General features: G+C 57.4%; 1 protein-coding gene across 2 annotated transcripts in view; it reads right to left on the bottom strand.

Moving 5' to 3' along the window:
* The window catches only part of EPHB2 (EPH receptor B2), a 145,251-nt gene that overhangs the window by 80,958 nt on the left and 44,688 nt on the right, over positions 1 to 19,605 (bottom strand). For both annotated transcript variants that reach the window (XM_062012749.1, XM_062012751.1), the window contains exons 2-3: positions 17,797 to 17,861; positions 11,634 to 12,318 (exon numbers count right to left, since the gene is read on the bottom strand). In XM_062012749.1, the coding sequence (XP_061868733.1) occupies positions 11,634 to 12,318; positions 17,797 to 17,861 (750 nt within the window). The remainder of the gene's footprint in view (positions 1 to 11,633; positions 12,319 to 17,796; positions 17,862 to 19,605) is intronic.

The raw sequence follows: 19,605 nt of genomic DNA, 5'->3' as shown, positions 1-19,605 counted from the left end.
GTTGGCATGAGAGAGCAGCTCCAGCATGTGCAGCCTGGGCAGCCTGAGGCACTGGGGCCTCAGAGGCATCCTCCTGTGCACAGGGGCCTGAGGGAGCTCAGGCTGCAGCATACTGAGGGCACTGGAGCATCTTCCTCAAGAGGAAAGGCTGTGGGACCTGGGGCTGTTTAGTCTGGAGAGGAAAAGGCTGAGAAGGGACCTTATCAATGCTGGTAATACCTAAAGGGTGAGTGTTGGGAGGTTGGGGCCAGTCTTTATTCTGTGGTGCCCAGTGCCAGGACAAGGGGTGATGGGCATGAGCTGGAACACAACAAGTGCCACTGGCACAGGAGCAGAAGCTCCTTTGGTGCTGAGGTGAGGGAGCCCTGGCCCAGGCTGCCCAGGGAGGGTGTGGAGGCTCCTTCTCAGGAGGTTTCCAACCCCACCTGGACACGTTCCTGTGCCCCCTGAGCCAGGGGAACCTGCTTGAGCAGGGGCTGGGGCTGGGTGAGCTCTGCAGGGCCCTTCCCATCCTCACCATCCTGGGATTCTCTGATCCCTCCATGTGTGTGGGCACCCCAGGCCACTGCACAAGCCAGCACTCTGCACTCCTTTCCTCTGCACACCTCAGGAGCACACAGGCACCATGCCCAGCAAGAGCCCTCCTGAAGAGCAGGGAGGAAGGTGGAACAGCGTGATGGAAACTCCCTGCTGATGTCTGAGGGCAAAGCCAGCCCTGAGCACTGCCCAGACTGGGTGCAGAGAGCCTTGCAGAGAGCTGATGCTGTAGAAAGGCAGAGCTGGTGCATTTAATGCAGTGGGCTGTTTGACAAGTATTATCTGTTGCTGCAGCCCTTCAGAAGCCACTAAGGAGCATTTCAAAAGCCATCCAGGATGGGAAAATTCAGAGGATCACAGCATGGTGGGGGCTGGAAGGGAGCTGCAGAGCTCATCCAGTGTAACCCCCCTGCAGAAGCAGCTCCCACCTAGGTCAGGTCACACAGGAACGTGTCCAGGTGGGTCTTGAAGAGCTCCAAGGAAGGAGCCTCCACACCCTCCCTGGGCAGCCTGGGCCAGGGCTCCCTCACTCCAACACTGACACAGTTTCTCCTTGTGTTTAAATGGAACTTGTTGTGTTCCAGCTTCAGCCCATCACCCCTTGTCCTGCTGCTGGATACCCGAGAAAAAAGGGATGTCCCAGCCTCCTGACACCCACCAGTGAGATATTTATAAATGTTAATGAGCTTCCCCCTCAGTCTCCTCCAGACTGAACAGCCCCAGGGCTGCAGCCTTTCCTCCTCACACACATGTTGCAGCCCCTCAGCATCTTGCTGGCCCTGCACTGGCCTCTCTGCAGCAGTTCCCTGTCTCTCTGCAGCTGGGGAGCCCAGCACTGGCCACAGGACTCCAGCTGAGGCCTCAGCAGGGCAGAGCAGAGGGGCAGCACAACCTCCCTGGCCCTGCTGCCCACACTCTCTTGCTGCCCCCAGGATGCCACTGGCCCCTTGCCCACGAGCCCACGTTGCTGCTCATGTTGAGTTTGTTCTCCCCCAGCACTGCCAGGTCTCTGTCCTGGAGCTGCTCTCCAGCAGGTCACCCCCAGCCTGTGCTGCTCATGGGCTTGTTCCTCCCCAGCTGCAGGACTCTGCCCTTGGTGCCCCTCAGCAGGTTCCTCTGTGCCCAACTCTCAGCCTGCCCAGCTCTCAGGGACTGGCAGCTCAGCCTCTGGGGAATCAACCAGTGCTCCCAGTTTGGTGCCAGCAGGGAACTTGCTGAGGGTCCCTCTGTGCCCTCACTCAGGTGGTTGATGAAGATGTTGAACCAGACTGGCCCCAGAACCCATCCCTGTGCAACTCCACTGCCCACAGGTCTCCAACTCCACTCTGTGCCATTGATCCCCCCCTCTGGGCTCTGTCATTCAGCAGCTCTCCATCCACCTCACCTCCACCCATCCCAGCCTCACTGCCTGAGCTTTCTGCTGAGGCTGTTGTGGGACACAGTGTCAGAAGCCTTGCTGAAGCCAGGGCAGATGCCATCACTGCTCTCCCCTCATCCAGCCAGCTGGTTCTGCACTCACATGCTGGTTGGAGCAAAGCAGACACGTTACTCTCCTCTATGGGCTCCACTTGAGGCTGCACTTCAGTTCTACTCACCTTGAGGGTTTGGGCATTTTGATAGTTTGAGATGAACAAAGCCCTTCTCACGTGTCCCTCTGTTTGTGTCTCCTGTCACAGCTGCAGGTGGAACAGCCCTGGAGCTCCTGGGATCACAATGTTTTGAAAGGAAATTGCTACCTTTGGTTTGCAGGCTTAAAAATTGTCTCCTTGAACACAGGGGCTGCAGCAGCCTGAAAGTGCAAAAAGACTTTGCAAGCAGGAGCTTGTTGTCCTTGGAAATGTCAGAGACAAACTAGAAACTCCTTCCAAATGCATCTGCATGCAGTCTGAAGCCTCTTCTCTGAAGCAGCCCAAGTGCTGGGGATGTGCTGTGACCACACACTCCAGCATCAGGAGCCTCACTGGCCAATGAAACCAAGGTCTGGGGCTTTGCAAAGGTCTGTTCTAGTTTCTGACACAAGCAGCAAAGCCACTATCTCCAGTTCACCTGCAAAGACACCAGGAAGATGCTCACACCTCCTCAGGTGTTATTTCCACACATTGAAGTGAGGAAGGGATCTCTGTCCTGGAACATTTGCCTTCAGAAAGCTGCAATGGCTTGACAGGGGGTCACAGAATCACAGGTTTGGTTGTTAAAGCCCCTGAAGCTGCTGCAGTGCCAGCCCTGCCCTCACCCTGCCCAACCCAGCACTGACCCACAGCCTCAGCACCTCAGCTCCACGCCTTTGGGATCCCTCCAGGGCTGGGCACTGCCCCAGCTCCCTGGGCAGCCTGGCACAGGGGCTCACACCCCTCTCAGGGAAACAGTTCTGCCTCAGCTCCAGCCTCAACCTCCCCTGGGGCAGCTGCAGCCCATTTGCCCTTGTCCTGTCATTCATGGCTGGGGAGCAGAGCCCGACCCCCAGCTCCCTGCAGCCTCCTGGCAGGGAGTGTCAGAGAGTGCTGCTGGCTGCCCTCAGCCTCCTCTTCTCCAGGCTCAACACCCCCATTCCCTCAGCCCCTCCCCAGCCCCTTGTGCTCCAGCCCCTTCCCCAGCTCTGTGCCCGGCTCTGGCCACGCTGCAGCCCCTCAGTGTCCCTGTGGCAGGGAGTGAGGGGCCCAGCACTGACACAGCCCTGGAGCTGCAGCCTGCCCAGGGCCCAGCACAGGGGACAATCCCTGCCCTGCTCCTGCTGCCACCCCACTGCTGAGCCCAGCCAGGCTGCCCTTGGCCTTCTTGCCCCCCTGGGCACGCTGCTGGCTGCTGTTCAGCCCCTGGCACAACCCCCCCAGGCCCTTTCCCTGCAGCAGCTCTCCAGAATCCAACCTGCAGAACACAGTGTTCACACAGATCCCCATTTCAGGTGCCTTTCACAGCCTTGTTTCTGTTTTTCCCCTAACAGGGTGCTCTCCAAGGCTCAGTGAGGGGCAGTTCCCTGCTCACACTACACCTTGCTGTCCATTTACCACTCAGCAAATTGCCAGTTTCTCTTCTCCCACAACCAATTCCCCCTTTCTTGGAGTGATGCTGGACTCTAGCAAAGGCATCTGAACCAGACAGGTCCAGGAGCTGCTGCTCCCTTGGAGGGAACAAGCCAAGGATGCTGGTTGGAAACATATATCCAGTATGACCACAGCCCTGCCTTAAAGCAGCTGCTGTGCCACAGGCTGCTGGGCTGTGCCTCTTCTTTCCCATCTCTATTTAATACCTAGTGCCAAGTTTGGAGGGGTTTTTGACTCCAAGGCAGGAATGGGCTGTGGGGATGCCTCAAAGTACCACATTGCTGCCTGGCTTTGCTCTGCATCCCTTGTGCAACTCCTTCCTCAGGGGGCTGAAGATGGAACAGCTGCCCCAACAAGGGCTGGGTACCACAGATTGCTGCTGAAGGTCTTCAACACCTCAACATGTTGTGTGTTTGGCTTGGCCAAACCTAATTTGACCCAGTTTGAAGTCTGGTCTATGTAAGCACAGTCCCTGCATGAGCTGGGAACACTTTGATTCCATTTTCTAACCTTTCTGGGGATTTTTATGGATCCTTTCCAGTGATGGGCCACGTTTCTGAGGCATATGGGGAACAATAAAGAGTTTCCCTGCAGCTAATTAAGCTAATCACAGCTTCTAGATTAGATCTGCTGTAAAGATTCTTTTTACCTTGTATAGCTAAACCAAACCAGCTCTGCTCTTCCAGAGTCATCATCTGACAGGGGAAGAACTTCACACCAGCCCAGAGAAGGTCTGAGGGTATTTCCCCATGTTAAATATTCCAATCAACCTCTTGGCTTTAGCCTGACTCACTGAAACATCTCAATTAAACCCCCAGCTCCTCAGAAAGTGGCATTTTCTCCATTTGTCCCTCCAGTTCCTTACAGTAAGAATGTTCCCCCCTTGAGTCACAGACTGGTGGGGGCTGGAAGGGACCTTCAGAGCTCATGCAGTGCAACCCCCCTGCAGAAGCAGCTCCCACCTAGATCAGGTCACACAGGAACGTGTCCAGGGGGGTCTTGAAGAGCTCCAAGGAAGGAGCCTCCACACCCTCCCTGGGCAGCCTGGGCCAGGGCTCCCTCACCTCAGCACCAAAGGACTTTCTCCTCCTGTGCCAGTGGAACTTGTTGTGTTCCAGCTTCATCCCATCACCCCTTGTCCTGTCAGTGAACACTCCAGAAGAAAACACTGGCCCCATCCTCTTGACACCTTTAGGTATTGATGAGCACTGATGAGATCCCCCTGAGCTCAGGCTTCTGTTCCCCAGGCTGAACAGCCCCAGGGCTGCAGCCTTTCCTCCTCACACACATGTTCCAGCCCCTCAGCATCTTGCTGGCCCTGCACTGGCCTCTCTGCAGCAGTTCCCTGTCTCTCTGCAGCTGGGGAGCCCAGCACTGGCCACAGGACTCCAGCTGAGGCCTCAGCAGGGCAGAGCAGAGGGGCAGCACAACCTCCCTGGCCCTGCTGCCCACACTCTCCTTGCTGCCCCCAGGCTGCCACTGGCCCCTTGCCCACGAGCCCACGTTGCTGCTCATGTTGAGTTTGTTCTCCCCCAGCACTGCCAGGTCTCTGTCCTGGAGCTGCTCTCCAGCAGGTCACCCCCAGCCTGTGCTGCTCATGGGCTTGTTCCTCCCCAGCTGCAGGACTCTGCCCTTGGTGCCCCTCAGCAGGTTGCTCTGTGCCCAACTCTCAGCCTGCCCAGCTCTCAGGGACTGGCAGCTCAGCCTCTGGGCAATCAGCCAGTGCTCCCAGTTTGGTGCCAGCAGGGAACTTGCTGAGGGTCCCTCTGTGCCCTCATCCAGGTCCTTGCTGAAGATGTTGAAGATGTTCTCTTCTGCAGCCTGATGGGGTCTTTCCCTGCCTCTCCAGCACAGGGCTGGGAGTGCTCTGTAATGCTCCTGCAGTTATCACCCTCATGTCCTGGAAAACCTCACCTCCTGCCTTTCTCTGCAGGGAAAAAGACTTTTGTGGAAGGTCTCAGCCTCTCCCTTGCCTTGAAAGATAAATGAGAGAGTAGCTCTTGTTTCCTTTACCTGCTTTTGGCCACCAAGGTGCAGACCCTGAGAAGGAACTTTTCCTGCTCTGAGGTGAGTTGTCAGCAGACCTGTTGCCCCACTCCTGGATCATCTGAGACTCTCCTTGCAAGGTCAGCATCTCTTAGGGCTTTAGATTGCCAAAAAACAAGTACCTCAACCTCATCATCTGCCACCTCCTTGCTCTGTGAGGCTTCCCTTGATCCTACCTCCACCCTTCAGAAGCCCAGAGGACAAGCTGGCATCTCCAGCCTGGCATATGGGGTGCATGGGGCTTGGAGTTGGTCATCTCCAGCAGCTGCAGCTCACATCACATCTCTAATTGGCTTCCCAACAAGGGGCAGAGGTCAGCAAGAAGCAGGAGGAGGGAGAAGAATCAAAGCAGTGGAATGAAAGATGCTGTGCTCTTGTTTTCCAGACAGAGAAGGATAAAAAGGAGAAGCCTCAAGAGCAGCATCCACAATGAGCCCCAGCCCTGGCTGGCTGGGAGCATTCCAACTGTCAACAACCCCCTAGAAAAGGCAGAAAAACTCCTGTTTGGTACTTGGGAAGAAGCCAGGTGATGTAATCACCTTCTAGGATGATGGTGAAATACTTTCCATTCCAGCAGTAACTCAAGATGTTAAGCAGCAGCTACTAAAGCTGAACACTGTGCACCTAGTGTGTCGGGACAGCATCCACCTCAGCTTCTCGAGCTGTGCCTGATGAGCCAGTGTGACACTTCATGTTCCATTTCCCACACCCTGTGGAGCAGCAGCAAGTTCCAGAGATGTGGGGGAAAGCAATTTGTTAAATGAGGCAGTCCTGGCCATTTAAAGAGTGTCACTGTAAAGCCAGTGCCAGTCAAACAAGGGTTGGGTGCCAGTCAAACAAGGGCAGTGCCAACCCACCTCCACCTCTGGGAGCCACATTCGAGCAAACCAACCTCCTCATGGTTGGATTTTGCAACCAGGGAGAGGTAACAGCATGAATATCATGCAGCCAAACCTCTGCAGAGCATTTCCCTTGGTGACATGTGATGTTTGGGGTCAGGAATCAGAGGGGCCACCCACACCCTGGGACACCTTCAGCACATTAAGACTTGGCGAGCTGCTGCTGCTCCAGCCTGAGCTGGGAGCTGGGAATGTGCACAGAGCAGATCTGTTTCTACCAGAGCCAACACATTTGGTTCATGCCTCTGGGCTATTCAAAGATTGTTATCAATGAGGGCAGGAGAAAGCCCAAAGCATTCCCAATAAAGTTAGCTGATGACAGGGAAGTTGTAATGTGGTGAGGTACTGAAGGTGATGGGTTCCTGCTACACAGCCTCAGGGAGCTGGGCAAGAGCAAGGAATGTACATCTCACAGCCAGCCCCAGCAGCAGGGATCAGAAAGCACCCAGAGAAACACCACTGCCAGCACAGGGGATGTAGGGAGAGGGAAAGGTCAGCATCCCCTCGGGCTCTCTGCACATCACTATGAGCATCCTGTGCATGGGGCTGTGCATCTGCCAACACAAAGGCTGAAGTGGAGCCAAGGACTAGCTAAGAGCCAACAAAACTGGCTGAAAACCTCAGCAGAGGCCCAAGGGTGGGAGGGTTAAACAGACACATGGAGAGTTAGAGGTGTGGTGATGGACCTGAGTGCCAGGTACAGCTGGGGTTAAGGCAGCAGCAGCTGATGGGACCCTTTAATGGGCAGCTCTCCATCCCTGGGAACATTCACATCACAAATGGCTCTATCTGCTCCAGCTCAACCAAGAATGCTTCCTGGAAGAGCCTAATTACCCCCAGGGCCTTACAGTTTATTGGCTGGGTCCAGCATTATCAGGGGAGGCCCAGAGCAGAAACAGGCATGGAGCCATAAATAGCCTCTTATCTTCCAAACATCACATACTTGTATTGGCTGTGAGACAGCCAGGACATCCCCTTCCCCTGGCCAGCAGAAAGCTGAACATCCCTCTAAGCCTTCAGCACATCCTCAGCTCCCCTCTCAAATCCCAGCCTGGAGAGACCCCCCTCCATTCCCTCCCAGCCCTGGCTCTGGATCTTCCACACACTTGTAGGTGCAGATCACAGGTGGTGGCAGATGTGCTGTGTTGGACCTCAGAATAGCAGAGAGGCACAGGCAGGGAGGCCTGGCATTGGTGCCCACCTGCAGGGGCACAGCTCTGCCCTGCACAGCCCCAAGCTGGGATCCCCCAGGCAACAATCTGAGCTGCACAGGGCTGGGTCAGTGCTGGAGCTGACCTGGGATTATCCAGCTGGGTTGGTGGTGGAATGGAGCTGTGGGACTGGAACTGGGACTGACATGAGGCTGGGTGCTGGAACTGGGTCAGGGCCCACACATCCTCCCTCCAAGGTGCAGGGGGAAGGCAGTGCAGGGTCTGGAGGGGAACACACTGCTGGCCCTCGGGCTCCACTCAGGAGTGTGGTCCTGCTCTGTGAAGGCAGGTGGCTGCAGGGCTCTTCTGCAGCCTGGACACGTTCCTGTGCCCCCTGAGCCAGGGGAAGCTGCTTGAGCAGGGGCTGGGGCTGGGTGAGCTCTGCAGGGCCCTGCACACCCCCCACCACTCTGGGGTTCTATGTTTCTATAGACCACTGAGGTGAGCAGGTTTCTCCTCTTCCCAGCATGTCACCAGCTCCTCTCCTCCTCAGAAGCTCCTGTGACCCCAAGGGATGATGCCACACGTCTCCCATAGCAGGAGCCTGTCACCAGCAGCTTGTGCAGGGCAAACCCACCCCCTGTTACCCCAGCAGGGTCAGGGTTCCCTGCTGTAGAGCAACAGAGAGGCTGCCCACTGGGAATACAGCGATCTCACACGTGGACAGACGTCCTCCAGAACTGGAGAGGAGCTGGAGGTGGCTGTGGGGGTTTGGTGGGCAGGTCCCTGGGCAGGCAGCCCCTGGCAGGCAGCTCCCCTCACGTCCAGTCCCCACGGAGAGCTCAAGGCAGAGCAGCAGCTCGGAGCCAATGAGGGAGGGAGGCAGAGAAACACGCTTAATATGCTGCATGGGAGGGACAGGAGGGGGAGAGAGGGAGGCAGCAGACAAAGAACAGGGAGATGGAGAGAAAAGACTGCAGGCAGGGAGCAGAAGGTGAAGCAGAGAAGCAGAGGGGCCGGGGCTGGGCAGGGAAGGAGCCAGGAGTGCTGGGGAGGGCCCTGAGGGACTGCTGAGCCAGGCCCTGCAAAAGCAAAATCTCTTAAGCACACAGAATTGTTAACTGCCCCCAAATCCTTTTGTGCTGGGGCTCCAAGCTTAGAAGAGCTTAAGCTGTTAGATGCATGAACTTCCTCCATAAATATCCCTTGTGTGAGTGAGCTTGGGCTGTGTCAGCCAGATGAAAAAAGCCCAGAGGAGAGTTTGAGCAGCTCCTTGCAGCACCCTGCAGCTGCAGCACAGGGCTGTCCCTGCCTCGGGGTGCCCTTCCCCACAGGGACCCCCACAGGGGCAGGAGCAGTGAGTCATGTCCCCCCCAGCTCCCCACCACATCCCAGTGAGGTGGCTGAGCTGTGTGAGAGCACTTCTTCCCCAAAGCCAGCTCGGATTTGCTTTTGTTTTTGCTTCTGGAAAGGGGCCCAGATTCCCTCCCACCCCTTGGAACCACGAGGAAACCTGCTGGCCACATGTACAGCTCAGAGCCCAGAGCAGACAGCTCCTGCTGCCTCCAAGGGGCCTGGGGGCAGGGACAGGGCAGGAGGTGGGCAGGGCTGCAGGGATGCAGGGCTGTAGGGATGCAGGGCTCTAGGGCTGTAGGGATACAAGGTTGCAGGGATGCAGGGCTGTAGGGATGCAGGGTTGCAGGACTGAAGGAATGCAGGGCTGTAGGGCTGCAGGGATGCAAGGCTGCAGGACTGCAGGGCTATAGGGATGCAGGGTTGCAGGGATGCAGGGCTGTAGGGATGCAGGGCTGTAGGGATGCAGGGTTGCAGGGATGCAGGGTTGCAGGGATGCAGGGCTGTAGAGATTCAGGGATTCAGGGAAGGGAAGGGAAGGGAAGGGAAGGGAAGGGAAGGGAAGGGAAGGGAAGGGAAGGGAAGGGAAGGGAAGGGAAGGGAAGGGAAGGGAAGGGGCTGCCCCATGGTGATGGCAGGCTGCCAGCCTCTGGGTGATTGATGATGGTGGGGAGCATGGGGCTGAGCACACACCAGCAGTGGCTGGAGAAACAGCTGCCCATGGACCAGACCTCCCAAAATCCTGCTGCTGCACAGCCTCTCCCTCCTGCATGCTCCCTGCACCTTGGGCCCCCCTCAGCCCCTCTGAGTCAGGCCCCAGGGACAGGAGGTGCTGGGAGCCTGGTGCAGGCAAAGGGCTTGTCCTGGGCTGGCAGCAGGACCAGGGGGCCCTGAGCAACTGCTGCTGAACTGAAGCAAAGCAGCACACAGGGCTGGGTCTGCCTGGGCAACAAAAAACCAGCTGAGGTGGAAAAGCTGCCATGAATCATTTCAGTGAATCAATGCTGCACTTGGGTGTTGTAAAACACCCGTCTCCCCTTGCAGGGATTCCCCAGGCTCCCTCTCCATGCCATGCAGGAGCAGCCCCTCCTGTTGCCATCCCCAGCACTGTCCCTGCCACAGCTGCAGGACACTCCATCACCATGAGCTGAGTGAGATGAGATGTTGAGCAGCCCAGTGAGGAGCAGCTCAAAGCACAGGTATTAAATGACACTCACAGCACACCAGGACCTGTAGCTCAACCACCCACAAGTGCAGTGCTCTCTTGTCACAGAATCAGAGTCATTTCAGTTGTTAAAGCCCTGGAAGCTGCTGCAGGCCCAGCCCTGCCCTCACCCTGCCCAGCCCAGCACTGACCCACAGCCTCAGCACCTCAGCTCCACACCTTTGGGAGCCCTCCAGGGCTGGGCACTGCCCCAGCTCCCTGGGCAGCCTGGCACAGGGACCATCCAACCCCAGTCTGAGCACAGCCAACAACTGTCCTGTTCTCCTGTGCATCTATTCCCCCACCACCAGCACCTTCACCCTTGGTGCTGCACATCCACTCCTTCCCACAGCAAGAGGAGAGCAGGCACAGCTCATTCCCTCTGCTCTGCAGTGCCCACCAATGCACCTGTAACTGACCTCAGACTGACCCCTGCTCTGCACAGAGGGTGCTGATGTGATCCAAGCTGTAATGGGACTCTGATGTTCAGCTGGGACAGTGGGGGGATGAGTCTGTTTGCACTGTGCCTGCTACAGCCACAGGTGCCCTTTAAACACACAGCTCTTGGGTCTCATCTCTTGATAACCCCAGCAGCTCCTTTCCCAGCAATCTCAAGCCCACATATGACTGGGGAGGAACATGAGGATGGGTTTGGGTCTGGGATCAAACCATCTCCATGGTGCTCAGCTGAGCTGAGCTGGTGTTCCCAGAGCCTACTCTGAACATCTACAGGGCTTTGGGAGTCCTCTGGCTGCTGAGGGAGCTTCTGGAGCCAGGCTTTGGGGGGCACAGAATCATACCAAAGAGCACAGGCTGCAGCTGTAAGCCCTCAACCACGTCCCACCATGTTGTGATTTGGACCTCACCAGGAAACAGACAACTCACTCTCTGCCCCTTTGGATGTCTGCACAAGTCTCCTTCTCTGGAGACATTCCAACCCAGCTGGATGAGTCCCTGTGTGCCCTGCTCTAGCTGGTGCTGCTGCTCTGGCAGGGGGTTGCACTGGATGAGCTTTGCAGGTCCCTCCCAGCCCTTTGGATTCTGTGACTCTCTCACCCCAGAAGCATTTCAGACCACACCAAGCCACAGGACACGAACCCAAGTGAAAACAGCCGTGGTATTCTGGAGGGTGACTGCAGAGCAGTGCACACACCACAGTTACACACACACATGTATCCCTCCATGATCTGGAGAGCACAGAGGGCATCACCAGCAGGCCAGAACCCCTGACCCACTGACCCCAGAGGTAACACAGAGCCTCTGTAATGAACAGAACTGAGGAGCTGGGGAAGGAGTCATCTCCCCACACAAACCCTTCCCAAAGAGATCAGGCCCATATCCCACAGCTCCCAGCTCCAAACCCCTTGGGCAGAGGCGAGTGCCACCGAAGGCCAGCGCTTACCTCTGCACACGGTGCCATTCTCCACCGACTCATACCCTGGGCGGCACATGCAGCGCCCGATGGGCACCAGCCACTCTCCATCTCCATTGCAGTACAGCTTGATGGGCACATCCACCTCCTCAGCATTGGGGATACACGTCCCTCGGGCTGCCACCAGCGACGTGCTCTCTGCCCCCGAGAGGGTCTCTTGGAAGACGGCCCCGTTCTGGATCACACGGGGACATTTGCGGTAGAAGACACGGACGGCGATCAGGGACATGCAGCCTCCATAGTCCTGGAAGGCCAAGTAGAACCCATTCTTGGAGACAGGTCCAAAACTGCGTACCTCAGTGTTAATCTTCATCACCCTTCCTCCTAAGTCCACCTGGGAGAAGCTCTCATCGGCTGCAATGGTGTCCACTTTCATCCAAGGGTTCTCCATCCAGTTGGGGAAAGTCTTAGTGGCTGAGTCAAAGTCTGACTCGAAATAATAGAGGTTAAAAGTCTCCTTACAGGAGCCTGGGACGTTGGGGATGCTGCTGCAGTCCCTGACAGAGAACTTCATCTCCACGTGGATGCGGTGTGCTCCGCGCCTCCGGATGTACTTGGTGCGCAGCCAGTTGTTCTGGCTGGACTCAAACACGTTGCACACCTGGTAGGTGCGAATGGTGTTCATGTTCTCGTCGTACCCACTCACCTCTTCCCACTGTGGACAGGACACACGGAGTCAAAGGGCTGCACCAAACGCTTGTTCACCTCCCACTTGGCCTCTTCCCACCCTCACAGGCGCTGCTGGCAATGGGGCTCCACTCTGTGCCTGACCCGCTGCACAGGCAGCCCCTCAGTGCCCCACACTCACCCCACACAGCTCTGGTATCGCCTCATCCATCCCCTCAGTGCCCCACAGCTCACCCCATACAGCTCTGGCAGCTCTCCATCCATCCCCTCAGTGCCCCACAGCTCACCCCATACAGCTCTGGCAGCTCTCCATCCATCCCCTCAGTGCCCCACACTCACCCCACACAGCTCTGGTGTTGTCTCATCCATCCCATAGTGCCCCACAGCTCACCCCACACAGCTCTGGCATCGCCTCATCCATCCCTCAGTGCCCCACACTCACCCCACACAGCTCTGGCATCTCTCCATCCATCCCTCAGTGCCCCACACTCACCCCACACAGCTCTGGTGTTGCCTCATCCATCCCCTCAGTGCCCCACAGCTCACCCCATACAGCTCTGGCAGCTCTCCATCCATCCCCTCAGTGCCCCACAGCTCACCCCACACAGCTCTGGCATCAATCCATTCACCCCCTCAGTGCCCCACAGCTCACCCCACACAGCTCTGGCATTGCCTCATCCATCCCCTCAGTGCCCCACAGCTCTGGCACCCCACACAGCTCTGGCATCTCTCCATTCGCCCCCTCAGTGCCCCACATCTCACCCCACACAGCTCTGGCATCTCTCCATTCACCCCCTCAGTGCCCCACACCTCACCCCACACAGCTCTGGCATCAATCCATTCACCCCCTCAGTGCCCCACAGCTCACCCCACACAGCTCTGGCATCGCCTCATCCATCCCCCAGTGCCCCACAGCTCACCCCACACAGCTCTGGCATCTCTCCATTCATCCCCTCAGTGCCCCACAGCTCACCCCACACAGCTCTGGCATCTCTCCATTCATCCCCTCAGTGCCCCACAGCTCACCCCACACAGCTCTGGCATCGCCTTATCCATCCCATAGTGCCCCACACTCACCCCACACAGCTCTGGCATCAATCCATTCACCCCCTCAGTGCCCCACAGCTCCAGGCTGGGGCAGAGGGGCTGGAAAATGCTGCAGGGAAAGGGCCTGGGGAGGTTGGTGCCAGGGGCTGAACAGCAGCCAGCAGCGTGCCCAGGGGGGCAAGAAGGCCAAGGGCAGCCTGGCTGGGCTCAGCAGTGGGGTGGCAGCAGGAGCAGGGCAGGGATTGTCCCCTGTGCTGGGCCCTGGGCAGGCTGCAGCTCCAGGGCTGTGTCAGTGCTGGGCCCCTCACTCACTGCCACAGGGACACTGAGGGGCTGCAGCGTGGCCAGAGCCGGGCACAGAGCTGGGGAAGGGGCTGGAGCACAAGGGGCTGGGGAGGGGCTGAGGGAATGGGGGTGTTGAGCCTGGAGAAGAGGAGGCTGAGGGCAGCCAGCAGCACTCTCTGACACTCCCTGCCAGGAGGCTGCAGGGAGCTGGGGGTCGGGCTCTGCTCCCCAGCCATGAATGACAGGACAAGGGGCAATGGGCTGCAGCTGCCCCAGGGGAGGTTGAGGCTGGAGCCAGGGAGGAAGGTTTATGGGACCCCAGCTGATCCAGAGAGGGAGATGCTGGGTAACCTCATCCCTACCCCTTCAAGGGCCAACAAGCTTTGAGGTCCCTTCTGCAGTGTGCACAGGGCCCAGGCCCAGCTGTCCTAGATGGAACATTTGGGATGTCCTGTGACCTGTGGCCTCTCCATAATATCTTTCTCAGTAAAACAGATCAGAGTTGACTTATTTCCTCATGGGAAGCTCAGCCCAGCTCTCCCCAGTCAACTAATGGCTGACTTGGCCAGCTCTGGAGGAGTCTCCACAGAGCTCAGGGCTGCTGTGGCACCTCCTGGCCCTGAACTTTCCCCAGGCTGTTTCTTCCCAAATCACAGAGTCACAGCATCATGGGGGTTGGAAGGGACCTTTAGAGCTCATCCAGCCCAACCCCCTGCAGAAGCAGCTCCCACCTAGATCAGGTCACACAGGAACGTGTCCAGGGGGGTCTTGAAGAGCTCCAAGGAAGGAGCCTCCACACCCTCCCTGGGCAGCCTGGGCCAGGGCTCCCTCACTGAAACACTGACACAGCTTCTCCTTAAGTTTAAATGGAACTGTTTGTGTTCCAGCTTCATCCCATCACCCCTTGTCCTGGTGCTGGATACTACAGAAAAAAGTGCTGCCCCAACCTCCTGACACCCACCAGTGAGATATTTGTAACTATTAATGAGATTCTCCTCTCAGACTTGTCCAGGCTGAACAGCCCCAGGTCCCACAGCCTTTCCTCAGAAGGAAGATGCTCCAGTCCCCTCAGCATCTTGCTGGCCCTGCACTGGCCTCTCTGCAGCAGTTCCCTGTCTCTCTGCAGCTGGGGAGCCCAGCACTGGCCACAGGACTCCAGATGAGGCCTCAGCAGGGCAGAGCAGAGGGGCAGCACAACCTCCCTGGCCCTGCTGCCCACACTCTCCTTGCTGCTGCCCTCAGCCACTTCCATCCTTTGTAAGATGGGGAGACTCAGGGTGGGTGATGGCAAGGGCAGTGCAGCAGCCTGAAACCAGCCACTACTCCTCTGTGGTGGGCACAGACAGGAGAGGGTGTCTGTGGATGGAGACCCTTTGTCTTGGGCTCGTCTCCCCCAGCCCCTCTCCCCAGTGGTGCTGGCAGTGGAGGCCGGGGCCCAGCCAGCATGGGACAGTCCCAGCCAGCTGGAACAGCTCCTCCTCAACTTGTTCATAAACCTGCTCAAGTGGAAACTGAACTGGTTTCCCATGGATGTGAAACTCTGAGCACAGCCCTGCCCTGGATGTGGGACTGGGACACCTAGGGCAGGGCAGCAGCGAGGGCCAGGTTCAGAATCACTGCCAGGACCGAGGTCCACAGGCAAAGCCCTGCAGGAGCTGAGCATCCCCCAGTCCCTCAGCCTGCAAATGGCCTCCCAGGGGCACCCAGGACCACAGAGGGAGGCTCACAAGATGGGAGACAGATTGCTCCTCGCACATCAAGGCTAACAGCCCAACAGAAGGCTGTCAGGGAAGATCCCCAGTGAGCTCCAAACCACTTCTGACTGGCAGTGGCTGCAAATCTGCTGCCATTTGTTGGGGGAGGAGGAAAGCATCCTCACAAAATGCAGGGGAAGCAGTTGCTTTATTTTCCAGAAATAACTTTGGCATGGTAGTGGAAAATTGCAGGATCTCCCTAATTCTTAGAGCCCTGGTTGGGAGGGGGCTGAAGAAATCAAGGACAGAGCAGGTGGAGCAATTCATTCCCCTGCCCTGCCTCTGACATGGGCTCTGTATTGCCTGGACCACTCCTGAAACCCACACCAAGAGACCCAGGGATGCCCAGTCCTGTCCCTTCCACCCACACCTGCCCCAGGGAGGGCTCAGGACATGAGCCTGGAGAGCTGAGCTCTGGCCAGGCAGAAGCAGCACGTGGTGGATGGCAAGTCTGCAGCTTGGGGATGAAGGGAGATGGTGGAGTGGGGGCAGAGGGATGCCTGTGAGTGGCAATGGGAGCTGCACAGGCAGGGAAAAGGCAACAGTTTGGGCTTTTGGATCTGTAATAATCACCAAAGAGGTGATGAGCAGGTGCAGCACCCAGCAGCTTTTGTCCTCCTGGTGATACTGGCTGCACCCAACCTCACCAGTCACCAGCTCTGCCTTGTCCTGCCACTGAAGCCACACTGGGAGAGCTCCTGAAGACCTTGAAAGCCCTGAAGGCCCTGCAGCACGGACACCCCCAGAGGTGGGGACAGGAGGGGATAACACCAGCATCTGCCCCCTCACGGGGCCAGGGACCCCCAGCATCCTCCCACACCCCTGCAGCAGCTTGGGGTCTCTTTTCTCAGCTGGGAGAGAAAGTCACCCCCCTCCTTCCCCATGCACCAGCCCCTGTGCTTCCTCAAAGCTTAATTAGGAGCCTCTTCCTTTCTCCTCGCTCTCTAATTAACATGCCGGGAGCTCAAAAGAAGGCGGCAGCACAATAATGGCGGGAGACGGCTTCCAGCAGGCCCAGGCCTCATTAGGGCTGGGGCTGGGGAGAGGGGAGCAGGGCCTGCTTTACATATGGAAACACCACAAACAAGAAAGGCTGGGCCAGGAGAGAAAAAGACTTGACCTCTGCTCCTGCCCATTGTGTGCCCGTCATCGTCATCCCCCTCAGGCCGGGAGCAGGGGAGGCAATGGCGGCAATGGCAGCAATGGCGGCCCAGGGCCTGGTGCCCACGGGCTGCTCAGGACATGGGTTTCATCCCCACTGTGGAGGGTTTGCTTGGAGGTTGCTTGTATTCCAACAAGGCAGGCTGGGGAATCATGGAGTCATTTCAATTGGAAAAGGCCTTGAAGCTGCCCAGCCCAGCACTGACCCACAGCCTCAGCACCTCAGCCCCACGCCTTTGGGATCCCTCCAGGGCTGGGCACTGCCCCAGCTCCCTGGGCAGCCTGGCACAGGGGCTCACACCCCTCTGAGGGAAACAGTTCTGCCTCAGCTCCAGCCTCAACCTCCCCTGGGGCAACTTGAACCCATTTCCCAGCTTGCTGTCAGCCTTGGGGTGAGGGCTCTAAATGTCTTCACCCAGCCCCTGTGGAGGAGGATAAATCGAGAGAGGGATGGAGCTTGAGCCACAACCTCCACACACAGGAAAGAGAAGCATCTACAGGCTTTGACTGGGCTGGATTGGGCCACACAAGAGTGGGATGATGTGGCCTGCTGGGCACTGGTGTTGGTCCAGATCTGGGCACCTCGATGCCTCACACACACCCTGTGGGACATGGAGCCGGCTGCAGCCGCTCAGGGTTTGTGGCATGAGCAGAAGGGTGCAGAGATGCAATGCCTTGTCTTAGCTCCCCTTTACAGGAGCTTGTTCTGAGTGGTCTTAGGATGTGGCTGAGAGAGTCTCTTGGCACCAGTAAAGCACAGAGGCAGTGGGCCAGCAAATGACCCTCCCTGAGATGCCAGAGATGCCTGACAGTCACTTCAGGAGTTGATCAAACGTCTGCTGTGCCTGCAGCCTCACAGGCCAATGCCCTCAGCCTTCTCTGCTACAAGTGACAGGCAGAGGGATAAGTGAGACACTGGGGACAAATGACAGCGGCCTTGGCTTTTGTTTCTCCCCCTCTCTGATTGCCTAGTGGCTGCAGGTCAGCTTTAAGGAGGGCATATTTGCCCAACACCACATTGGCCTGATGCTGTGGGGTGAGAACTACACTCCTTCAGCACTGGGTTATTTTTTGGGAGCATCACCTCCTAAACAGCTGTAGGAACCCTCAGTTGTCAGCTTATTTTGTGCTCTTCCCACTAAACCCTTTCATGTGGCCAAGGCACCGTGTTTCAGTGGCTGGCTTGTGTTGAGCCAACCCATGTGCAGCAGGAAGCCTCAGCCCAGGCTCTGGGCCCCACAAGCCATGGGATGACTTACCCCTGATGGAGGATGCACCATCCAGCCCAGCTCTGCCGTTGCTGTTGTGGAGTCCATCAGTGTCTCTGCAGGAGGAAAGTGAAACCGGGAGTCAGCAGCCATTCACTGAGTCACAGAACCCCAGCATGGTGGGGGCTGGAAGGGCCCTGCAGAGCTCACCCAGCCCCAGCCCCTGCTACAGCAGCTTCCCCTGGCTCAGGGGGCTCAGGAACGTGTCCAGGTGGGGTTGGAAACCTCCTGAGAAGGAGCCTCCACACCCTCCCTGGGCAGCCTGGGCCAGGGCTCCCTCACCTCAGCACCAAAGGACTTTCTGCTCCTGTGCCAGTGGAACTTGTTGTGTTCCAGCTTGTGCCCATCACCCCTTGTCCTGTTGCAACAGAAAAAAGAGATGTCCCAAACTCCTGACCCCCACCAGTGAGATATTTATAAATGTTAATGAGATCCCCCCTCAGTCTCCTCCAGACTAAACAGCCCCAGGTCCCACAGCCTTTCCTCATCAGGAAGATGCTCCAGTGCCCTCAGCATCTTTCTGGCCCTGCACTGGCCTCTCTCCAGCAGTTCCCTGTCTCTCTGCAGCTGGGGAGCCCAGCACTGGCCACAGGACTCCAGCTGAGGCCTCAGCAGGGCAGAGCAGAGGGGCAGCACAACCTCCCTGGCCCTGCTGCCCACACTCTCCTTGCTGTCCCCAGGCTGCCACTGGCCCCTTGCCCACGAGGGCACGTTGCTGCTCATTCATTGAACAATCTGAGGCCGGAGGAAGGGACTAAAGTCCTCAAATCCTCTCTGCACCAAGCCTTCTGGCCAGCTCTCACATAGGCAGGAGCCAGGTATTGGTCTCCATCCACTGCCCACTGCTCCCTGGCTCCTTTATCTCCTCCAATGCACAGGGGCATGTACTTTTCCACCCAGCTGAATATCCCTCCTCAAACCCCACAGCCAAGGTGCCACAGCCCTGGAGCAGCTCTGTTGCTGTCTCCATGACATCCCAGTTTCTTTTGCTCAGTATTTTTCTCACTGTGCTTTGCATGGCAGGCAGACTCCTGGGGAAGGTGGGAGCATGTGTGGAGGAACAGCACTTCCAGGACTTAGAAGTACTAAAAAATTAAACTGATGTTAAAGCTGGTTTTCCAGGTGATTTGGATTGATTTAGGTCAGGCAATCCTATCACCAGCCAGCACAGAGAAGTCTCCTGAAGACACACAAGGCAGCAAAGCCTCCTCACCCTTCCTGCTGCTCATCATTCTTCCAGCACTGAACATTTTCATCCCAAACAGCTGTTGGTTGGCCTAATTGCACTGATGGCATGAGAAGGGATGCTCAGGTTATGGCCAAGTGGTGTAGGTGTTCCCCAACCAGCATGGAACAGCCATAAGGCCCCATCAGAAAGACAACAGACACTTCCATGAGTGGTTCCCACAGTCTGAGCTGTGCCTGGCCTCCAGGTCTCCAGCCACAGCTTAGTGCAACACAAGGGTTTTTCTGCATTGTGTGTAAGGCTCCCAAGATGCTGAGGGGCTGGAACATGTGTGTGAGGAGGAAAGGCTGCAGCCCTGGGGCTGTTCAGCCTGGGGAACAGAAGCCTGAGCTCAGGGGGATCTCAGTAACACAAGTACCTAAAGAGTGTTTGTCAGGAGGATGGGGGACACTTCTTCTTTAGTGCCCAGTGCCAGGACAAGGGGTGATGGACATAAGCTGGAACACAACAAGTTCCACTGGCACAGGAGGAGAAAGTCCTTTGGTGCTGAGGTGAGGGAGCCCTGGCCCAGGCTGCCCAGGGAGGGTGTGGAGGCTCCTTCTTAGGAGGTTTCC

The sequence above is a fragment of the Colius striatus genome, chromosome 21, assembly GCF_028858725.1.
Source record: "Colius striatus isolate bColStr4 chromosome 21, bColStr4.1.hap1, whole genome shotgun sequence".
NCBI lineage: Eukaryota > Metazoa > Chordata > Aves > Coliiformes > Coliidae > Colius > Colius striatus.
This window is presented reverse-complemented; position numbering and strand designations above follow the sequence as displayed.